Source organism: Tiliqua scincoides, chromosome 3 (assembly GCF_035046505.1).
Source record: "Tiliqua scincoides isolate rTilSci1 chromosome 3, rTilSci1.hap2, whole genome shotgun sequence".
NCBI classification, from domain to species: Eukaryota; Metazoa; Chordata; class Lepidosauria; order Squamata; family Scincidae; genus Tiliqua; species Tiliqua scincoides.
The window spans coordinates 112,480,076-112,501,539 of NC_089823.1; the positions used below are offsets into that span (position 1 = coordinate 112,480,076).

The 21,464-nt window shown below is 42.5% G+C and overlaps 2 protein-coding genes across 4 annotated transcripts in view; one reads left to right on the forward strand and one right to left on the reverse strand.

Moving 5' to 3' along the window:
* DNAJC3 (DnaJ heat shock protein family (Hsp40) member C3) overlaps positions 1 to 20,736 on the forward strand; it is a 57,441-nt gene extending 36,705 nt beyond the window's left edge. For all 3 annotated transcript variants that reach the window (XM_066622036.1, XM_066622034.1, XM_066622035.1), the window contains 6 exons: positions 1,823 to 1,942; positions 3,627 to 3,732; positions 3,817 to 3,937; positions 9,623 to 9,755; positions 13,816 to 13,964; positions 16,239 to 20,736. In XM_066622036.1, coding sequence (XP_066478133.1) covers positions 1,823 to 1,942; positions 3,627 to 3,732; positions 3,817 to 3,937; positions 9,623 to 9,755; positions 13,816 to 13,964; positions 16,239 to 16,393 — 784 coding nt within the window. In that variant the 3' untranslated portion in view covers positions 16,394 to 20,736. The remainder of the gene's footprint in view (positions 1 to 1,822; positions 1,943 to 3,626; positions 3,733 to 3,816; positions 3,938 to 9,622; positions 9,756 to 13,815; positions 13,965 to 16,238) is intronic.
* The window catches only part of UGGT2 (UDP-glucose glycoprotein glucosyltransferase 2), an 89,993-nt gene continuing 86,601 nt past the window's right edge, over positions 18,073 to 21,464 (reverse strand). Inside the window, exon 37 of the mRNA XM_066622030.1 lies at positions 18,073 to 20,690. Coding sequence (XP_066478127.1) covers positions 20,668 to 20,690 — 23 coding nt within the window. The 3' untranslated portion in view covers positions 18,073 to 20,667. The remainder of the gene's footprint in view (positions 20,691 to 21,464) is intronic.

Here is a 21,464-nt window from a genome sequence, read left to right on the forward strand (position 1 = left end):
TGCTTGATGATGTCACTTCTGGTGGGTGCTGACAGATTTTCATTCCAAAAAGTGGGTCCCGGTGCTAAATGTGTGAGAACCACTGCTGTAAAGCATTCTGTCCATTGATGGTGCTGTCAGTCCAATGAGAAGGAAGGTCTGAAAACTTGAGGGGAAAGGGGCTGTAGGCTGTGGGTGGGGGAGAGAGAGTGTGTGGTTCAGAAGACCCATGATTTTTGAAAGCCTCCGCTATTCTCTTCTTTCCGAGCCTTTATACTTGAGCAACTGTAAGAACTAGAAACCTCCTTTTTCTATTTTTGCAACCACAAATACTGTGATACTCAGGTGTTCCCTAAAGGCACCACTTCCAGTGCCAGAAAAGTAGAAGGTTTTTGGACTAAGATGCATAGCTCTGAATGGGAAAATGGGAAACAATTAATTTCCATAGAACATTTTTGGTTAGCAGTGACAAAATCCTCCTGAGCTCTTCTAAGTGCAATGGAAAGCTCTCATGGATGCTTTAGGCCTGATAATTCAGGGATGGTCCAATAGCTGTTCAGGTATAAGTTCTATACAAAAGGTGATTTAAAACTAGAGGACTATTAATTGCTCTATTGTAGGTGTTACAAGTTTGCATCATATAGCAAATGTAAAGGATATACAATTTACTGCATTGCATGTGTTCATTTATATGAGGGCTATTCAGAAAGTAACCTCCGGTAGGCTTTAAAAAAAAGAAGAAAGAAAACAATTCTATTATGCACAAAAAGTTACATACTGTACAACGCTACTTCTCAACATAATCACCACCCAGATTGAGGGACTTCTTGTAGTGTGGCACATGCTTTTGTATGCCCTTGTCAAAGAACATCAATGTGGACCCCATTCGCTGCTTTTTGTGAATGCCCATGAGGTTTTTGGGCACCACCTTGCACAAAACTTGTGATAGCCTAGTTTCTTAGTAACAGTTCAAATGTGACTAAGGGCACAATCCTAACCAACTTTCCAGCACTGACATAGCTGTGCCAGTGTAGCGTGTACTGCATCCTGAGGCAGTCAACGTGACCTCCTCAAGGTAAGGGCATGTTCATTACCTTATTTGGGACTGCATTGTGGCTAGGTCAGTGCTGGAAAGTTCATTAGGATTGCGTCCTAAATTATCGGTGACTTAGGTCATCTGAGGGGGTTCTTCTGCAAGTGCCACTTCTGTCCCAAGTGAGAGGGGATAAGCCTTCTTTGTCGTGGCACCACAACTATGGAACTCCCTTCCAGGGGAATTGAGAACTATTCCCTCCCCCATGGCTTTTCTGCAAAGGCTCAAAACATAACTGTTTCGTCTGGCATGTGTGTGCTGAGTAGATGTTAGCCCTCTGCACCTCTGAAATACTGCTGTGACTTGACTGCCTCCCTGGACTTACTAGTTCCCCAGTGGCTCAGCGATACGTGTTAGGCCCTGCTTTGTTTTTGTTTTTATGTTTCACTGTTTAATAAGTAATGTTTTTAAAGCATCCTGTCTTTAAGATATGTTGTACTTTATTTTTGAGCATTGTAAGCCGCCTTGGGCATTTGCTTTGGCATAGGAAAGGTGGGATATACATTTCACAAATAAAATAGAAATAAATAAAAGTCTGAAAAATGATTTAAACAGACAGCACAATCCCATGCATGTTTGCTTAGAAGCAAGTCCCATTGACTTCAGTTGGACTGGTTTCCCAAGTAAATGTGCATAGGTTTGCTGCCTGATTCTAGGGGCTGGGTCTGAGCCTAGAGTTTTCCAATCTAACACACTACCCATGAAACCAAACTACCTCTTCTCTTTTCGTTTCTCTTCCCTCTCTGAAAGTGAAGTGCGGGAATGTCTGAAACTTGACCAAGACCATAAAGGATGTTTTTCTCACTACAAGCAAGTAAAGAAACTCAACAAGCAGATTTTGGCTGCAGAAGAACTTATTGGAGGAGGCAGGTAAGACACTAGCTGCATCCTCTGTGAAATCAGAGCAACCTTTTGTTTGTTCCAGGCAGCTCCTTCTGAGAGGAAGCAAAAAACCAGAGTTATCCTGATTGAACTTAGGCGGAATTTGCTTTCCCATTCGCCTGGAACCTTACTATACCAAATCCCAAATCAATACCATCACATCCAAATAAATGCAGCCATCTTTGGCTGACGGTGTTGCCTTCTGTCATCTTTTCAGTTTCTCACTCTAATTCCTATTCTTCCTTTCCATAGTTTCCTGATAAATTATTTCGTCCCATATGATTTGAGAATTGTATTGCATTAAGTGAACTGCTCCTCCATCACCTAAATTTATAGCATCTTATTATGATATAGTGCAGATGCTTTTTATACTTGGTAGGGATACTCAGTCTTCACCCCAAACCCAAGTGACAGTTGAGATATTTCTTTCTGAAAGCCCAATTGCCCTTATCTGCTTTAATGTTAAAGGCCATTTCTAACTTCCTAGAGCTGTAGGATGATGCGCAGTGTGATTTTTTTTGTTGCAATAGTTACACAAAAAGATTTTCTGATTGCAGAGGGTCTGGGAAGTTGCTACGCTTGCTTTGCAATGCTGCAGAAATGACAGAGGAAGCAAAGCTTCATTATCGGTCCAGTTGCTGATAAATACAAAAAGGAAATCGATTGGTTTTGTGAGTAATTAGGGAGGTTTACCGCATGGCCTCTGAGGAAAGCTTTATGTAGTTATTCATCTCCCCAGTAAATTAAAGTGTCAGGGCTGTTAGTTTTTACACTAAATGCCATCTCTTATTTAAAGTGATATTTTAATGTCTCAGCATTTAAATGTGGAGATCACAGCATATTTGCAAATAAAATGTTGCAGCTGCCCATGAATAAATCTTCATGAGATCGTTAGTGTTCAAGAGAAATGAGATCAAACCAAAATGTTGAGAAGCTTTCAAGAGGCTGTGAACATAGTGTGTTTCAAATGTCCCTGTGTATCCTACAATGTGGCCAAGATAATGTAACTCCAAATCTGGGGTGAAAACAAAGTCATTCTCATTGTTGGAGAGTCCTTGGCTGTTCTTGTGGCAAGCCTCATTTATATTATATTTTGTGTTCATAATATGGAGAGTGTATGCTGCTGTACTTGGGTGCTATGGAAGTGACATCTGATTTGGGACCAAAGTTTTGTGGGATCTCCATGATTTGGAGTTTCCAGTGGGGGCCCCCCCTCCAAACATTGGTGGGACTGGGCAGTGACTTGCATTGTGGGAAGGCTTTGCTCTCAGCCTGATGCAAACCTCCGTCCAGCTCCCCAGCTGCTGTTAGTGTGAAGGGGAAAACATTCAGGGTTACATATGAATGATGAATATCTGGAGAGCCAGTTTGGTGCAATGGTTTTGAAGTTAGACTTGCAAGGTCCAGGTTCAAATCCATGCTCACCCATAAAGCTTCCTGGGTGATCTTGGACCAGTCTCACTCTCTTTCAGTCTTACCTACCTCACAGGGTTTGTTGTGAGAACAAAAGGAGCGGAGGAACTATGCACACTCCCCAGAGTTCTTTGGAGGAACAGCAGCATGGAAATGTGATAAACAAATTGCAGTGCTTTTAGTACACCTAATGTTACAAGTCAATGCTATGGGAGGCTGCTGACCAGAGTACTCAGTTTTGTTTCCCCACTATCAATAGATACCAGGATGCCATTGATAAATATGAGACAGTGATGAAAACGGAGCCCAAAGTCCATGTCTATACCACTCGTGCCAAAGAGAGGATCTGCCATTGCTTCTCAAAGGTAAACCTGTAGTTTGACCTTTGCAAGAAGTTAGCACAAACAGAACACGGACCTCATTGTTTCCCCCCCCCCCCCCGTTTACAGAACCAGCAGTCAACAGAAGCCATCAGAGTTTGCACTGAAGTTCTGAAGCTAGAACCGGAGAATGTGAATGCTCTCAGAGACAGGGCTGAAGCCTACTTGCTAGAAGAGCAGTATGAGGAAGGTAAAACTTTGAAGACGGCAGAAGAACATTCATTGGGATGTTTCGCTTTAGTGAGAAACCACCAGTGTCTGCCTTCCTCTTTTGTCACCTTACAAGATGGAGCTTCATTGAAGTGAGAGCGGGTGGGCAGGGGCCCTCATGACTCTCAGATCTGATGCAGGTCCTTGTCTGGATGCATCTATACCTCTGGTCTGTTAGTCCCTCTTTGCTGAGCTGCTGCTGGTTGGTGGACACTTGGCACAATCCTAACCAGGTCTACTCAGAAGTAAGTCCTATTTTATTCAATGGGGCTTACTCTCAGGAAAGTGTGGTTAGGATTGCAGCCTCTATTTCTTCCCTTCCCTCCTCACAGCCTTTTATCCCTTTAATGCAGCCAAAACCATGTCATCTGTTCTGCAAGTGAAATGCAGAGAGAAGTGGGAGCAAGCGCCAATCATCCTCCCCTCCCTGGCAGTCTGTCTCTTTCAGAGTGGTGATCCTCCCCCCCCCCCCCCCCCCCCGATCATGGCCAGCTGCAGGGATAGTGGTTGCTAAGCTGGAGTATTGGTGATTGTGAAATCTTGTGGTTCCCCATTCCCCAAGAAGTAGATCCTGCGACTAACCAGGATCCAGTGAGCAGCATTCATTGCATTAGTATGCAAAGATATTTGGAACTCATTGGTTCCAAACAATAAGAGTCATCGGATTTGCTTTGATCTCACACCTACGTTGGCAGAACTATCTCAGAACCCTCCCCCTGCAAGTAGATTGACCCCTAAGGGAAACATCTCCAGTCATTAACACTTATGTCCCATTTGGGGACTATCGTTTAAGCACCTCTGGCTATAAGCAAGGATAGTCAGTCACCCAGCAGACTGCCCACTGTTAACGTTGCTGTCAACCAAATTGTTCTAGTTGATAACTAAATAGACCAGTGTTTTTGTGGTGTGTGTGTACATGTTGTATAGGAAAAGCACTGCTTTTGTGGCTTGGTCATTGCACCCTGCCCTTGCATTGCTCACCCAGTGGCTGTTGCTACTCCCCCACCACTTCCAGAAAGTGTCCAGTCCTACCTGAGTTCCTTTGCACCAATGCAGTGGTACTAGTGCATCCTCCGGGGGAGTTAAGCAGGTAGAAAAAGTCTCCTCTGGGTAAGTGGGCATTTGTTCCCTTGCCCCTGGGAAAGCCTCAGCTGCTGCTATGGGTTAACTTGGACTTGCACCAGGTACATTGCTGGCACAAGTCTATGTTGATTCCTGTCAGCAGATCAGGCCCAGGAATGGGTAGGATACTGTGCATGCCGGCACTGTCGATTTAGCCCCCCTGGGCCCAAACTGCCCATTCCCAACCCCACAAATGTCGCTGCCTCTTCTGTGCCATTCTGCCTTCTCGCCCCCCCCCCCATCCTGCGCAGTGTGGTGGAAGACTTACATCCACTGCATGCTGCTCCCTGCACTGGCGCCAGTGGAATGGCTCTGGCCCTTCCTGCCTGCACTCCTAACTGGCACATTAACTCAATATACTTTTTGGCACATTTGTAATAGTCTGCACTGATTGAGTACGTGCTTCTGTAGCACAGGGAGACCTTAGGATTGTACCATAATAACTGAACTAAAAGTTTGGCAACAAAGATGGTATCGATCCCCATCATTCTCTCTGATTTGCAAAGGAGGGAGGAGAACATTTGCTGACTATTCTATCATCCACCACCTGCTTTTCCTCTGCAATTCCTCCACTTGATCAATCCCCAATTCCTGTTTCTCAGTCAAGTGAGACACAAAAATTGGAAGGAAAACGCACCAGGTTTCAAGGAAAAGCAATGAGCTGGAGCTTTACATTTCTCCTACCCAGTGCTTCTGCTTTGTAAATTCCTCCCATTTGCATGGTGGAGGCTCGCCTATGATTGGAAATCCTGTGTTTCCCTAAGCACAGCTTTGCAGGAGAGGTCAGTGTATAACTTGTGTGATCCGAACATAATGCAGGTGCCCTTCCTCGCCCCCCACTAGCTGTGGTGTGTTAGTGCCTGTGGCTATAAATGGGGGAGGGGGTGGAAACATTCAGCAGGCATTCATTGTGAGATTTTATAATCCTCGCTTTTAAAAGGAGATAATGTTTTCTAGTATTTAACAGTACTGGGGCAGTAAAGCTGAGTGCTGGAAAAGTCCCAGAAGTTTCACTTTCCCACTTAGTTGCAGCCATAAAATATGTGTGATGGGCATGAAGTGCCATAGCCTGCTGGCTTCCTAAGTAAATGGCCAAAGCTTTAAAAATGTCAGTGGCAGCCAAAGTACTTTAGTGCCATCACAGTAGGCTTGCTAGTGGGAAATGAGAGGGAAGTCAGATTGGTGCTTTGTTGGTGAATGGATGTTTAAATCACCTGGCATGAGAAGTCCCATTGAAAAATTTTCCTCAAAAAGGAATTGCAGGCAGCCTCAGAGTGGCTAAGTGATATAAATTGGTCACCACCTCCTGCCAGCTTGCCCAGAAACAACAAAAAGATAAATGTAATGCCGACTGAGAGAGAGCAGCTGCTGAAAGATAATCTGATGCAAATACTTTGTCTTACTTAGAAAAGCTAGAAGCCTTAGATCTATAATGAGACACGCCAAGATTAGAAATGGAGAAACCAGGAAAGACTCATTAGGAGATGCAGGAGATGCAAAGCAGGCCCTGGTGAAGGGCACAAAAAATGAAGCCTAAGCATATTCTTTTTCAGCATCCAGTGTATCTGTGTGCACACACGCATGTGTGTGTATGGGGGGGGGGTATTTTAGGACTAAAGATACCAGTAATGTCTAAAATGCATAGTTTTCTGGAAAAGAGAAGAAAATAATTAATTTACATTTAAAATTTGAATAAATTTACATATGTTTACTTAAATGAATATATTAAAGATGAACTTATATGAATGAATGAAGGTCTTGCAATAGCTCAAGGCCTTGCACAAAGCAAGGCTGGCCTTTTCTCTCCTGCTGCTACTGCATCGCAGACGTGAAAAAGCAAGCAGTAGAGGGAGCCCTCATCCCACAGCTCACGCGAGAGGTCAATGTGGGCTCCAACAAATCTCCGGAGGGCCAGAGGCTCATTGGGCCGCATTGAGAGGCCTCAAGGGCCACAAGTGGCCCGAGGGCCGGGGTTTGGGCACCCCTGGTCTAAAACATTATTTGATGTTGGTGTGTGTGAGCAGACCCTGTTTAAAGCTCAGCTACAGCTCAACAAAGCTGTAGATTGCAACCACGGATAGTAGAAGTCCTGTGGGTGATCTAGAAGTCAGTTTTATAGCTGTTTAGGGTTTTTGCCTTGTAAAGCCCCGTTCCTGGGGACAGCACACTTTGCACCAGAATGGAACTTTAGTTCAGACGCACTCCTAGGGCATCATGCTGAACATTTTCAGTTGTATAGATCTATGATTTGTGATGCCCAAAGCTTATTTTGGGATACTTGGTCAGAACAGTTTTTCTGTGTAATGCTACTCTTTTTTTTCAGTTGCTTAGTCAGATGATTTATGTATAACTACCATGCTTCACTACTCTTGAGCCAGTGCCCCTCCCTAACTCTCCTCTCACTGGGATAAGCAGAGCTAGGGCTGGCAATAGCACAAGTTATCAGGAGAAAGGCTTGTCAAAATCTTGGGGTAGCAGAACTTTGCATTGAGCCAGAAATACACTTCATTTTACTGTTCAGAGTAAACACTAAAATGACTTATTTTTCTATTATTTTACTGCTTCTACCCCTTGCCATACCGACTTATAAAGGGTTATGTTAAAAGAGCCAGCCTGGCCTTAGTAGCCATGTAGGCCATAGGCCGCTCTCAGACAGTAGCACAGGGAAAAAGGCCTAAGTAATAGGAAGAGTTCTATAATTCACCCCCAAATTTAGATTTGCCCCTTTTAGGGGCTTATTAGGGCAAAATCCTGAATTATATTTTTAAGTATTCATATGGTAACGTTTGTAAGCCAAAACCAAGTTGATATCTCATCAAACCTAAGAGATATTGAGGAATCAGTGGAAACACATTTTACCTTTTTTCAACCCCTTAGAGGATGAATTTCTAAAAACCTCTTCTTAGTGGGTCCTTAAGTCATGGAAGGAATATACTTCCCGAACTTCATGTTTCTAGGTCCAGGGTTATGGGCTGGGCACTGATGAATCAGTCAGGACATTTGTTTTTATATACAGTATGTACTCATGTATGAGTCAAAACACTTATGCCTTAAAATTGACCCTGAAAACATGGGTTGACTTATACATGGGTCAATGCAGTAAATAAAGCTTCTAGGAGCAGTTGCTTGGTGAGATGGGGGTGGGACTGGGCTGAGAAGCAGGACATGGGGGTGGAGGAAAAGGAGCAATTCTATTTACCAGTAATTGTTCTGAGGAAGCAACTAAAAAAGGTAGTGAATTTAGCTTTTTCTTCAGATAGGAAAAGAGATGAAGACGCTTCTAGGAATTTTGGTCTGTATGAAGGTTGCTGCTATGTGGAAGTGCAGCACTATACTCCTCACAAAGCGTACAGCTTTCATAAGCACCTTTTATCTCCTTTCCTGTTCAGAGAAAACGGTTAAATGGCTCCCTTTTGGCTTTTTGCTGCTACCTCAGAACAATTTCTAGTTTGTTTTCTAAAAATTTCACACACCCCGAAGTTTTACCTCCAACTTATCAGAGGGTCATAGAAAATTCCATGATGTTTTACTCAAAACCTGCCCTCAACTTATCTGTGAGATTGACTTACACTTGACTATATACAGTGTATAGATAATGAGTGAATGCGTTAAAAGGACATGTGGCAAAAATGAGAGGAGTTTTTGTTACAGGACACCTCTCCAGTCTTTCCCGAAAACGCAGATATTCTTATAGATTTGTAATACTCCTGTATTCCCACTGAACATCTCCGCTTGAGTCTCTGCCCCTTCTTTCCCCATGTTCTGCCCACCTGTGCACATTACTGAAAGTTCTTCTCAGCATGCAACATTAATTATTCTTCAATACCTTGTCCTGAGTGGATTTGAAAATGAGGAGGATGTTGGCTCATTTTGATTAAAGAGTCATTATGAAAGCCATAATTGGCCTATAATGTGTTATCATCAGTTCAAATTGAGCCTCTTCAGCTAGGGCAAAATGGTGGGCTGTGCATCTCTTTGGTCCCTCGGTGTTAAAATGCCTGCATTTACATGTATGTGTATTAGAGATGAGATGAAACTGCTCCAGCCCCTTGTCCTCCCACACAGCCCTTCTGGAGACACAGAAGGGAGCTGAAACTTGAGGAATGGCATCTCACAGTTTCCCCACAAAGCTCCGCACACTTTTTTTTAGTGGCAAATGAAATATCGTTTAAATGAAACCAAAAGAACAATTGGGACAGTGATTTACTCGGAGCAGGTGCCTGAAAACCAGGACCCTTCAAACTTTTGCTTTAGTCTTTAGGGATAGAGCCAACACACAGAGCTCTGGCATATTCAGTTAAAGGTCTGCAGGTGGAATATCTGAGAAAGTCTTCCAATTGACATCTTGGAGAATTCCTGCCAGTCAAAGGTGGCAGGACTGGGCTATTAGGACCAGAATTCTGGGTTGGTAGGAGGTAGCTTCATATACTTAAATTAAAATAGAAGGTGTCAGTATTTCATTTGAAAATTTGAAATCTAACTCTCTGTATTTATGATGACTAATTGCAAGATAACTGAGTGCTCATGACTCTGTATTCTGTAGCCATTCAAGACTATGAAAGTGCTAAGGAGCACAGTGAAAATGACCAGCAGATTCTGGAAGACTTGGAGAGAGCACAGCGGATGCTCAAGCAGTCTCAGAAGAGAGATTACTACAAAATTTTAGGGGTAAAAAGGTGAGTACCTCTTCCGACACACTTTTGTATTTCCTAATACAAATATACTTACATCTTCTTTAAATAAATAGCCAACCCCTCCCCTTAAGATATAGGGTGCTCAAGGTGACATAAAAAAAAAGCAGTAAAAATTATATAACATCAAAATAAAAAATAAATAAAAACAGCAGCAGCAGGATACCAGTAACATGCAACATATCTAAAATTTTCTGGCACAAGAAGTATAAGAAAGATAAAATACTGACAGCAGAAACAGAACATATTCAAAAGGGAGAAACAAAATGAAAAATAAAAGTTTTGAGGCCTCCTGGTCACAATTAGCAGGGCTTCTGCCAGGGTTGGCTCATGCTTCAGGTCCCCTTCAGGAGACAGGCCTGTTCATCTGGGAGGAGACATTCCAGCAGATACACTGGGCCTAAGCTGCATAGGGCTTTAAACCTCAGAGCCAGCACCCTGAATTCTGCTTGGGAACAAACTGACAACCAGTTTTGTTGCAGGAGCAGCAGCTAGACTAACAGCCCAGTCCTATCCCAGCTGCCAACGCCATGGTATGGCGGTGCTGAAACAACCTCTGCTATATCCTGTGGGGCTGAGAAGGCAGTTGGCGGTCTCCTCGAGGTAAGGGGACATTGGTTCCCTTACCCCATGATTGAACCAGGCAACCCCGTGGGGCTACTCAGATCTGCACCGGCTCAGGTGCTGGTGCAGATTCAAGTAGCCCATGTAGGGTTTCCAGAAACGGGGAGGGATAGGATCCCTGCCATTCTGCCCCCTCCTGAGCCCTCTGCCACCCAGAAATACCCCCCTTCCTCCCACTGTCCCCCTACACCTTCCCACCATTAAGTGGCCTACTCACTGCTGCAGGCTCTCGCTAGCCAGCCGAGTGGCAGAGGCCTAGTGCCTTCCCTCTCTCAGCCACTATGAAGTGCCTTACAGCACTTTCAAAACTAGTGCCTGGGCATTGCACAAAAGAGCGATGTTGCCCAGGCGTAGGATTGAGCTCTGAGTAAACTTGTAGAGCTCCCAAATCTTTGAAAAAAAGTTTTTCTGTTTCCTTAAATTGCCCCATTCTTCCCCCCCCCCCCCCGCTTCAAACAAAATTCATTTTCAGCTCAACTGTTGAAACCCTGTTTACAAGTCAATGTAACTGAAGGCAGAGAATCTTCACTGTGCTTAATACTGGTCAGCGATACCTTGATACTTAAGCCCTTGTTACAACAACCAAATCCCTTTTGTTTTCCTGGCTTGATATGCTGCCTCTAGTCAAGGCAAAGCCTTGTTATCTTCTAAAGTTCTTTCTACCATTTCCTAATCTTCTTAAACTTTTTTTTCTCAATACATTGAATCTTCTCTGGCCAAAGTGGTAACTTGTATCCGAAAATGGTTAATTGTGAATAGAGAGAAAATGCATTGGCAACAGCAGCACACACACACAAAAGCCTCAATAGCAAAAGGATGAATAAAGTGTTAAGTAAAGAACAAAACCACTGTAACAGGAAGAACAAATTGCAGTGAATAAGCTAGAGAAATGGGGGGGGAGAGATGATATACAGTTTTACTGGCTGAAGCAATTTGGAAAGTCAGAATGATATTTGCTTGGAAGTATCCCCTGGAAAGTCAGCCCTTCCTCATGCAAACTTGGGTCCTGAGAATACAATTCTGAAAGCATGGTCTAGCAACATAGAGGGGAGAAGAAATGAAGAGGTATCAAGGTTCTAAGATGGCCAGAGTGATTTTGCCCTCAAGGGCTGGTGCACATAAGAGTGTGCAATGTTGTGTTGCAGTGGTTCTTCAGTGAAAGCCAGGATTTGGCTCTCCCCTCTGAGTGATTCAAAAGGAAATATGTATTGGGATCAGTCCTTAAGAAGAGTACAGGTGCCCCTGTATCAGCGGATCTAGTATTGGCAGTTTCACGTATCCAGGGGCCCCCGTGCCCGTTACCTTTGTATTTCTTTTTTTAAAGATATGCGAAGCAATTGGTTTCTTGCTTGTACAGGAGGCTAAGTGCAAACTACTTATAAACAGACAAGCAGGGCAGGAAGCCTGTTTGTTAGAGGGAAGACTTGGAACATTAACAGGACCTACTTGCTCTTAACGTTCTCTGAGTTTTCCCTCTAACATGCAGGCTTCCTGCCTGCTAGTCTGTCTAGAAGCATTCTGCTTATAGCCACCTGTAGAAGCAAGAAACTGATTGCTTCAGGTGACTGTAAACAAGAAGGACAAAGGTAATGGACACAGGAGGCCAAGGAGATATGGTCCAGCTTAGTCATAGTTTGATGTATCCTTGGGGGATGGGGTGCAGGTATCCCTGCCGATACCAGGGGACACCCGTATTCTGAAACACTCTGGATTTATCTGTAGTAAGCTACAGAGGGGTCCCTATTATCTGTTTCCCTGCATTTCAGTCCTCTACTTTTTAAGGACTTTAACACTGAAATTCTCTGCACTTTGGTCCTGTATCTCCTGCCATGCTTTTCATGCTCTTCTCCAACAGTCCTGGATTCTGTCACTGTGGCTGCAGGCTCTTTTCTCCTCTGATCACTTAAACCGTACTGGATGCTCACATTTTGCTGTTGCCATGCCTGTGTGTGCTCTTCTACTTCCTCTCCCTTCTCTTTAAAAAGAGCATTATCATTTCCAGTATTACATTGTAGACACTGGTTGTGTTTTGGCACTGTGTGCCATCATTAAATGGAGTAATGGGGATAGTGTCTTTCAGTGTAAGCTATGCATGCCTGTTCAGAAATAAGCCCCAATGACTTAATTAGAACTTATTCCCAGGTGTGTACAGAATTGTAGCCTTTATATCTTGTAGCTAGCAGTCTCTGGCTATTTGGATTTGCTGTATGGACACTATCTTAGATGCTAATCCCTAGTGATCCCTATTTATAACACCTTATTTCATATGAAGCAAAACTCCCCTTTGTAAGCCATTTCACAGTAATTCCAAGTTTTCCAGTCCTAACCTATACTTATAAAGGATACTCCCTCTACATGCACATATATTTTAACACAATTAGATTTTATTCTCTACAGTTGGATGCACCCCTTTGTCTGGTACAACTCTCCTTTTCTTGCTCTCCTTTATTTAACGTTTTCCTTCTCTGCTAGGGAAGGTGTGGGGCATTGTGTGTGCATTAACACTAAAGGTTATTTGAAGGCTTGGCTTCAGATAGAAAGCCATTTCTAAATATTATTATTATACTTTATTTTTTACCCCACCTTTCTCCCTGAAGGGACTCAAGGCGGCTTACAAACAAGGTTAAGACAAGTTAAAAACATAATTTAAAAGCAGATAAAAACATAACATATCATAAAAACAGTAAGATAAAAACTAATCAGGTAAGAGCATAGGGCAGCAAATTAGAAAAGGATCAAGCCTGTGAGCAGATGTTAAAAAGGCCAGGAATTCAGAAGTCTTGTCTAAACAGAAGGGTCTTCAGGCCTCGCCAGAAAGTTACAAGAGAGGGAGCCGTTCTTAAGTCAAGGGGAAGGGAATTCCATAGCGTTGGTGCCACTTCTGAGAAGGCCCAATTTCTTGCCGCCGCCCCACGTACCTCCCTAGGTGAGGGCACTTGTAAAAAGGCCTTCTCTGATGACCTAAGAGGACGAGCCGGATTGTACGGGAGTAGGCGATCTCTAAGATACCCTGGCCCAGAGCAGTATAGGGCTTTAAAGGTCAAAACCAACACCTTGAATTGGGCCCGGAAACGAATGGGCAGCCAGTGCAGCCGCTGGAGAAGCAGGCTGACAGAGTCAAACTGTCTACCTCCAGTAACCACGCGGGCTGCCGCATTCTGCACTAGTTGTAGTTTCCGAACCATCTTCAAGAGCAGCCCCACATAGAGTGCGTTACAATAATCTAACCTCGATGTCACCGTGGCATGGATCACCGTGGCCAGGTCTGCAAGATCCAAGTACAGCCGCAGCTAGTGCACCAGCTGAAGCTGAGCAAAGGCCCCCCTGGCCACAGCCGCCACCTGGGAATCCAGGGACAGCTGCGAGTCCAGGTGGACTCATAGAAAGTCATTGGAAAATGGTTTCTATTTAATTTCTCCAGGAATGCTAGAAAACAAGAAATTATAAAAGCATATAGGAAGTTGGCAATGCAGTGGCACCCTGATAATTTCCAGAATGAAGAAGAGAAGAAGAAAGCAGAGAAAAAGTTTATTGATATTGCAGCAGCCAAAGAAGTCCTCACTGATCCAGGTATGTTTACTGGTAGCTCATCTCAAAATGATTGAGAGTGCAGTTCTAACTCACTTTTCAGTGCTGGCATAGCTGTGCCAGTTGGGCATATGCTGCATTCTGCAGTTGGGGGGCCTCCTCAAGGTAAAGTGTTTGCTCCCTTACCTCAGAGTTGCATTGCTCTTACCTTGAGACTGAAAAGTTGGTTAGGATTGCGCCCCCAGTAATCTAGTTTTTGTATTTCATCTTTTATTTGAAAAGCAGTCCTTTCTTTAGATGTAGTGTTTTGTTTATGTCTCCTTTCTTTGTGAAAAGCACTTTCTTGATTTGATTGTGTGGTAAAATACCACAAATTAAGTTAGTGTGAAAAAATAAAAGCTTTTGACTCCAATTTAATCTACGCCAAGAGATTTCTCCATGCCAACAGAATATACCACAGACACTCGCCTACAAGTCAATCCCACAGACAAGTCGAGGGCAAGTTTTGAGCCATCAGTCATGGAATTTTCTATGACCCTCAGATAAGTCAGGGATTAAATTTAGGGGGGTGTCTGACTATAGTTTTGTCTGATTTTACCCGAGGCCTGATTTACCTGATTTTACATTTTTATTCTTTTTAAATTCTGGTCTTCACCACCTTTTTGTAAACACTATCAGAGTAAGCGCACTGTAAACTACATACCAGTAAAACAGTGGTTCCCAATCTGGTATTCATGTACTCCCAGGGACACTCAACAGGACCTTTAGGGGTACTTGAAAAAGAATGGAATAATGGCAGAAAAAGGCAGGCCGTGCTCCAGAATGCATTGCAAGGCAGGAAGGGAGGTAGCTAGTTGGCTGTGAAAGCTCCACCAATAGGTAGTTTTTGGTCATCAATTCATGTATGAGCTAGTGATTGAAAACCAGCACAGTAAAAAAGCTGAAACATAATATGAAAAGTGATCAATCACCCAGAATTTCTCAGCACATTTCTGGTGCAAAACAGTTTCTGTTCTTCAAACAGATAAAAAGAGAAAACACTGTGATGAATACATGAAGTCTGGGCTTTCATAGAGAGGAGATGAGGGCTTGTATTATTAATTACAAACATTTTGCTAATATGAAGGGTACAATGGCAATGGGCTGCCAAGGGATATGCAAGTGAAAAAGGTTGGCAACCAATGCAGGAGAACCATGAATCAAATCCACCTTTAAGCTGGCTGGTGTGTTAAGCCAGAAGCTTTACATACAACATACAACACATAACTCGGACTGTGCAATTCAATTCACAGCAGAGAAAGGCAGCTGCATATATTTGCAACCCTTTTTACTCGGAAGTAGACCCACTGCTTTCCATGGGAGTTATTCTTAAGTAATGGTACACTGAATTGTAGCCTTGGACTTTATTTCAAATGGAAAGGCGGATCCCATCCTGGTGTTGAAAAAAACAGACTCCTGCCAAATTGCATTTGCAAAAAGGAACCAGGTTGCAGCAGCAAAAGGGAACAAAAGAAAATAAAAGGTTAATTTTGGCTGGAATTTCCCACCAAAGTTACTATAGAAACAGGTGCCTGCATGAGCTGAGCAGAGAAAGGAAACTCTTCAGAGTTGAAAGGCTCTGCTCTCTGATTGGCCCCGGAGATAAGGCGAAGTGATAATTGGAGCTTGATTACTTGGCAAAAATTTCACTTACTATCTTTGGTAGATCCCCAAATAACTTTAACATGCAGGGTTCCCGCATCCACTTTAATTGGGTTCCACTTGACCAAAATGCTCTTTTTCATGACCCTCCCAAATAAAGTGTGTGTGTGTGTACCCCCCCAATAACAGATGGCTATGAATGACTGAATGGCTAATACTTGCTAACTAAGGGTGGACAGAATAAGCGTAGGAAATGTTTGCTATAACATTAAAACAGATTTCAGGTTCTCTTCTCGGTGTGGGAGAAAGCCCTTCTGTTTATACCAAAGTACCTGGACATTACCACAGGCTGAGCATTTGCGTAGTTGTCATGAAAAACTTCCCCTAATTTGGAATGGCAGCTTTACATGAAGAAAATGCTCTGGGAAATTGGCAAACAAAAAGCAAAGCTTAAGACACCCCTTGGGTATCTTTGGGAGTGGGACTGCTGCCATTGGTTGTTCCTGTGCTGTTCCAGCATAGAACTAGAATGCACATTCCGACTCATGTACATATTGTTTTTCCAAGCATGGTGGCTACTGTACAGCATAAGCAATTAAAATACATCTGGTCTGTCATCCATATGAATATCCACGTACAAGCTGTGATCTCACTATTACTTGTATATCTCTTTAGAAATGCGGAGCAAGTTTGATGCAGGAGAAGACCCTCTGGATGCAGAAAGCCAGCAAGGGGGAGGACATCCTTTTCACAGAAGCTGGAATTCCTGGCAAGGGTTTGACCCCTTCAGTTCTGGAGGACCTTTTAAGTTTAAATTCCACTTCAATTAGACAATTTTTCTTCCACTGTCTTCCCCCTTTTTTCTTCTGTACATTGACTTATTATTTCTAGGTAGGAATTTTGCCCTTTTTAAAGAAGAACTAATGAATGCCAGGCTTTTCAGTGATTGAAGGGTAAACAAGCTTGTAATGAAGAGCACCACAACAGCAGTCCACTCTCTCTTGATGTGTCTGGGGGTCAAGTCCCTGACTATTTCAGAACATGTGGAAGCATAATTAGGGCTGCAGTTCTTGCTCTGCTTCTGACTTGGTTTGAGACCTCCCACTCAAGACAAACCCACATGTTTAGTCAACAAAGCACTTTAAAGTTTACCCAACTCTTTCTGACAATTGTGGGACTCAGTCAGGTACTTGGTTTTTCACATTGTAATTGCAAGAAAGCAGAGTTTATTCTTGTTTTCAGTATTGGTAAAAGACTGTGCACTAATGGCTTATGTGACTACTGGAGTGTTCATCGAAGACATTTGAGGATTTTTCCCATTGCTCTTATATGCTATTCTCATGTCTAAAACTCTCTTTAATATATCTCAGATTATAGCACGTGCTGCCACCTGCCCTTCCAAGAAAGAAATGAGGCAGAGAATTCTATAAGTGATTCAACTGTGGCATCTCTGTGTAGCACTAGGAAAGAGCTCTTTCTGGAATCCTAGAGAGCCACCACCTATCACTGTAGCCAATACTGATCTAGCTGGCATGATGGTCTGACTAGTCACAGGCAGTTTCATACAATCAGAAGTAGATGACAACCGTTCCACTACTACCTTTTAGGGAACACACCTCTGTATGGGAGGGCTCTAGTATGTCAGAGCCTCAGATAGTGCCCCTATACATCTTATGGCAGTGTTCTTCAAGCTGTGGATCATGACCCCAATCACAAAAGGTAGGAGCAAGGGATGGGCAGATTAGGTTCTGGGAGTGGGCTTGATCAGTGGTGGGCTGCAGTCCCCAGTCTCATACCTTATTGGGGTCATGGCACAAAAAAGTTTGAAGACCACTGATTAATGGAGAATAAGGTTACTACAGTTGATGAGTTGAAAGTGGTTTCTACTCTGTCCTTTTAAAAAAGCATTTTCTTTCTCTTAGCTTAACAGTTTCCCTTCTTTTGGTTGCTTCAGAAAGATAAGTAGAGTGATAGTCGTAGCTTTTCACTCCATCTGTGCTTGACATTTGAACAAAATGACTAGAATGTGACCCTAAATCCATTTAATTTGTTTCTGAGGAGTTTGAATCTTTTTGATGAAAGGAGGTGGGACTGAAAAGAAGGTAACTTTTGTCAGTTACTGTGTTCTAGTTCATCAGTATAGGTAGGAAAGAAAATATCTTCTTGTACTTGGATGACAGTGGTTCCGACTTGGGGGGGGGGCAGGCGTCAGTATTTCATGGCCAATGTGACCTCCCCCGCAACATTTTGGAGCAGTAAGTTTTAAGAAGCCAGTTTAGCACTTTGCTTCCTACGAGCTGACATTCATTTTAGCTTGAGAAACTGGGCCACTTCTAATAGCCTTATGTTCCACACTACTCAGGCACTTGTGAAGTACATTCAAAGCACAGCCTACAGTTATCTCACAAGACAATTTTGAATCTGTAGAAGTGTTTTTAAAATCCAGTTTATCTCTCAAGAAAGCAATCTGAGAGTGATTCAAAATGACATTAGTAGTTTTCAGCCTCAAACAACCTAGTTAAATACTATTTTATTCTTTTTTCTTAATGCCCCTCAGAAGTCAAAAGTTCAAGGGAACTCCAGTAATGGTACAGCATACATACAGTACTATTAATATCTCCAAATCACCACAACCCTGGCCAATTTGTATAAGAGAAAATCACACCTACAGCAGATTCTATACACTTTCCCCTTGCTGGAAGTTTGGAGATGTATAACCTGAAGAGAGTTTTCAGCTCAAATCACACAAATGAGGATTGGACCAGCCTGTTTTGACAATTTAGTTTGACCACCACCCACCCCTAACAGCATGAAAATAATTCTGTAGCTGAGGAGCTCCAGTGGTGGCTTCTCCTGTTCTGTCCTGCTTTTGGAATCATTTTCACGAAGACCTAACCTTGAACAAAATTCACAGTAATCTGGGAATTCCATACGCTCGGGCAGTATTAACATCACATTTTCATATTGATACATTCATGGAAATCATGCCCTAAGTGTTGTTATTGAGGTAGTTGTCATGGCTAGCACCTGTGACCCTACCGTTCTTTTTATTTTTGGGCAGTATTAAAAAAATATTTTTAGAACCAGCATTAAAACTGAATAAAAGGCAGAGAAAAGCCCTTGCTTCCTGCCACTGCACAAAACAGGGACTTGCAAGGATCATCATAAGTATGGCTTAATTTATATGGAATTCAGAAATGGCTGCGCTTGTCCGAACTCTTGCCTGAAGCATCATTAGGGACTGCAAATTAGATTGATCAAGAGTACTTCAAGGCAGGTTCTGTAGTCACAACAGTAAAAGACCAGTCAGTATCAATTAACATAATCTACTGCAGCATGCGCGCACACTGGGCAAATGTTTGCAGGATGAGGATCTATTTAAACATTTAGGCCAGTGTTTTGAAAGCTAAGACGTTTTGAAGATAAGCTTAAAATCATGCTGCATGGTGTATTGGCAGCCACAAAATTTGGAATAAAGCTGTTTCTAATTTCATCAACAGAGAATACTTCTTTTTTCCTGAAACCAGCTTAAAATTAATGCCAATAGCACCCAAGCTTAAAGTAGGTGTTATGCCAAAATGGATAGTATAAATACCTTCACAGTTTCAGTATTTCCATGGGCTTGTAGTCGGGGGGACGGGGGACGGATTTGTTTGGGCAATGGAAGATACATTCATTTCACAGAAACTAAGAGCAATTTGGAGACGGTTTTCCAGGTTTTTGTAGGAAGATACTGGTGTCTAACATTAAATGCTACAACTAGTGGACTGTGCACAATGACTCCATTTCTGTATTAAGTGACGCACTAATTAAATACACATTTTCTAAATATCAGCTGTGAATAAACAGAAAACTCTGCCTTCTTGTTTCAGATAAATATAGGGGAAACAGTTAAATGGGTTCTAGTCACTTTTTTATGTTATCTGGGTTTCTCTGAGATATCCTTTTATGTCAGAGACAAGAAGTTGATTTTGTCTGGTCTCCAATGTGATTAAAAATTTGTTATAAACAAAGCTAGAGGCTCTATATCCCCATGAGAACTTTAACTTGTCTCTCAGGTAAACTGTTAAACAGAAATGCCAAGATTATTAACCACAGAGGAGGAAGGAGTTCTTGCAAGGAATGAGGACTAGAGTATTTTTTAAAAAGTCAATTCTCCTAGCACAGAGTTTTTAGGCATTGCAAAAGGTAGTGGGATAATAGGAAACGACTGGGAACATGAGACAATGGGTTACAGGCAGTTCTAACAAAGGGACAGCTGCTTTTCAATGTATTTATAAATTATCCTTGAAAAGAATTGAAAACATCTTATTTCCACAAAAGTTACATTACATGCATCAAAGAAATATACAGACATGCTAGACCAGCAATTTTCAACCACTGTGCTGCAACACAGTGCATGCGCATGGTCCACAGGTGTGCTGCAGGTGTCTGGAGAGGGTCATCAGTAGGACCATTGGGGGATGTGAGCCCCCCCCCCCCCCGCAGTGTGATGTGCCTTGTCAATTGTTCAAAAAAAGGGATGGTGGGCCTTGACAATTTTAGCACCTTGTCAATGTGGATGACAATGAATGAAATGAAAAAGTTGAAAATCTCTGAGCTAGAGTGCAATTCAAACTTCAAATAGTACCTCAAGACAGCTCCTTAGACTCTTTTGCTAAAAGGGGCATTAGAAATACTTTAAATAAAAACAGACGGCGGTATAGCTCATTTACTATACCAGACGGTTTGCCCCACACACACACACTTTCTAATTGCACGAAAGTTCCATCCAAAATTTTGTATTGTGTGATGTACTATGTGCACTTGGGGAGTATTAGCGCCAGAATTTACATGGTCTTTGGAAACACGAAAAGCAGGAAACCCATCAGATGGAGTGATAAACTGTACAAACCTCTTGCTAGGCTTCCATGCCACTCTGTCTTTCTATTCCAAGTACAATAATAAATGTCAGAATAAATTTTTTGAAGTTGATTGCACATTAATCTATCATAAAAAATAGAGAGTCTGTAGTATTTACATATATGAAAGATGGTGTCGTCTCCATCCCCTCTCCAGACTGTAGCAGAGTGGGTGTTCTATCACAACCATGTCCAAGTAAGCACTACAGTTCATCGTGTTTAGAATCTGTAATAGAAAAAGCACCCATTAGTTCTGCATCCTAAGTTAACGACATAATCAAACAAGGCTTAATTAAACAGATTCTGTTTAAATATTTTCTTGTGATTCTCCTCATTATAGTTACAATCATTAACACCCCAATTCTATGTAAGGCTATTCAGAAGCAAGTCCCATTGTGTTCAGTGGGGCCTTCTCCCATGGAAGTGTGCACAGGAATACAGTCTAATTTACTTAAACCTATAATCCTCTGTCCCAGTTGGTGACAATATCACAAACTGATGGCTATAGAAGGGAAAAAGACTAGCTGCTTCAAAGTTTGTTATGCTGCAGTTGTACGCATGCGGAGAAGTGGTCATAAAGTAAGCCCAGCATAACTCCTGTTTCCCCAGATTCCTAAATGGCATACAGATCCTTGGGATTTCTTCTAGCTTTCTCAAATGTTACGAAACACATTCCTAATTCTTATATGTGAGTATGCAGAGAAAGTTACTAATGTGGCCTGGATATACCACAACTACATAGTGAGATATACTGTCAAGTAAGCATGCTTAGGATCAAATTCTATGTCTTGTGGAAGCACAAAAAGGCAACAACAGTAGCAGCACAGGGTCAAGAATTTTCATTCACAAGAGGTGTGCTTTTTGCCAAGATGAGCCCCAGAAAGTAGAGAGGTTGGACATTTGCTACATCCCAAGAATAAGGGTCTGCTGGCCCAACAGTTATCATTTTGCAGAGCACCAAAGGACAAAAGCCATATGAAATAATTCTGTTTGCATATCC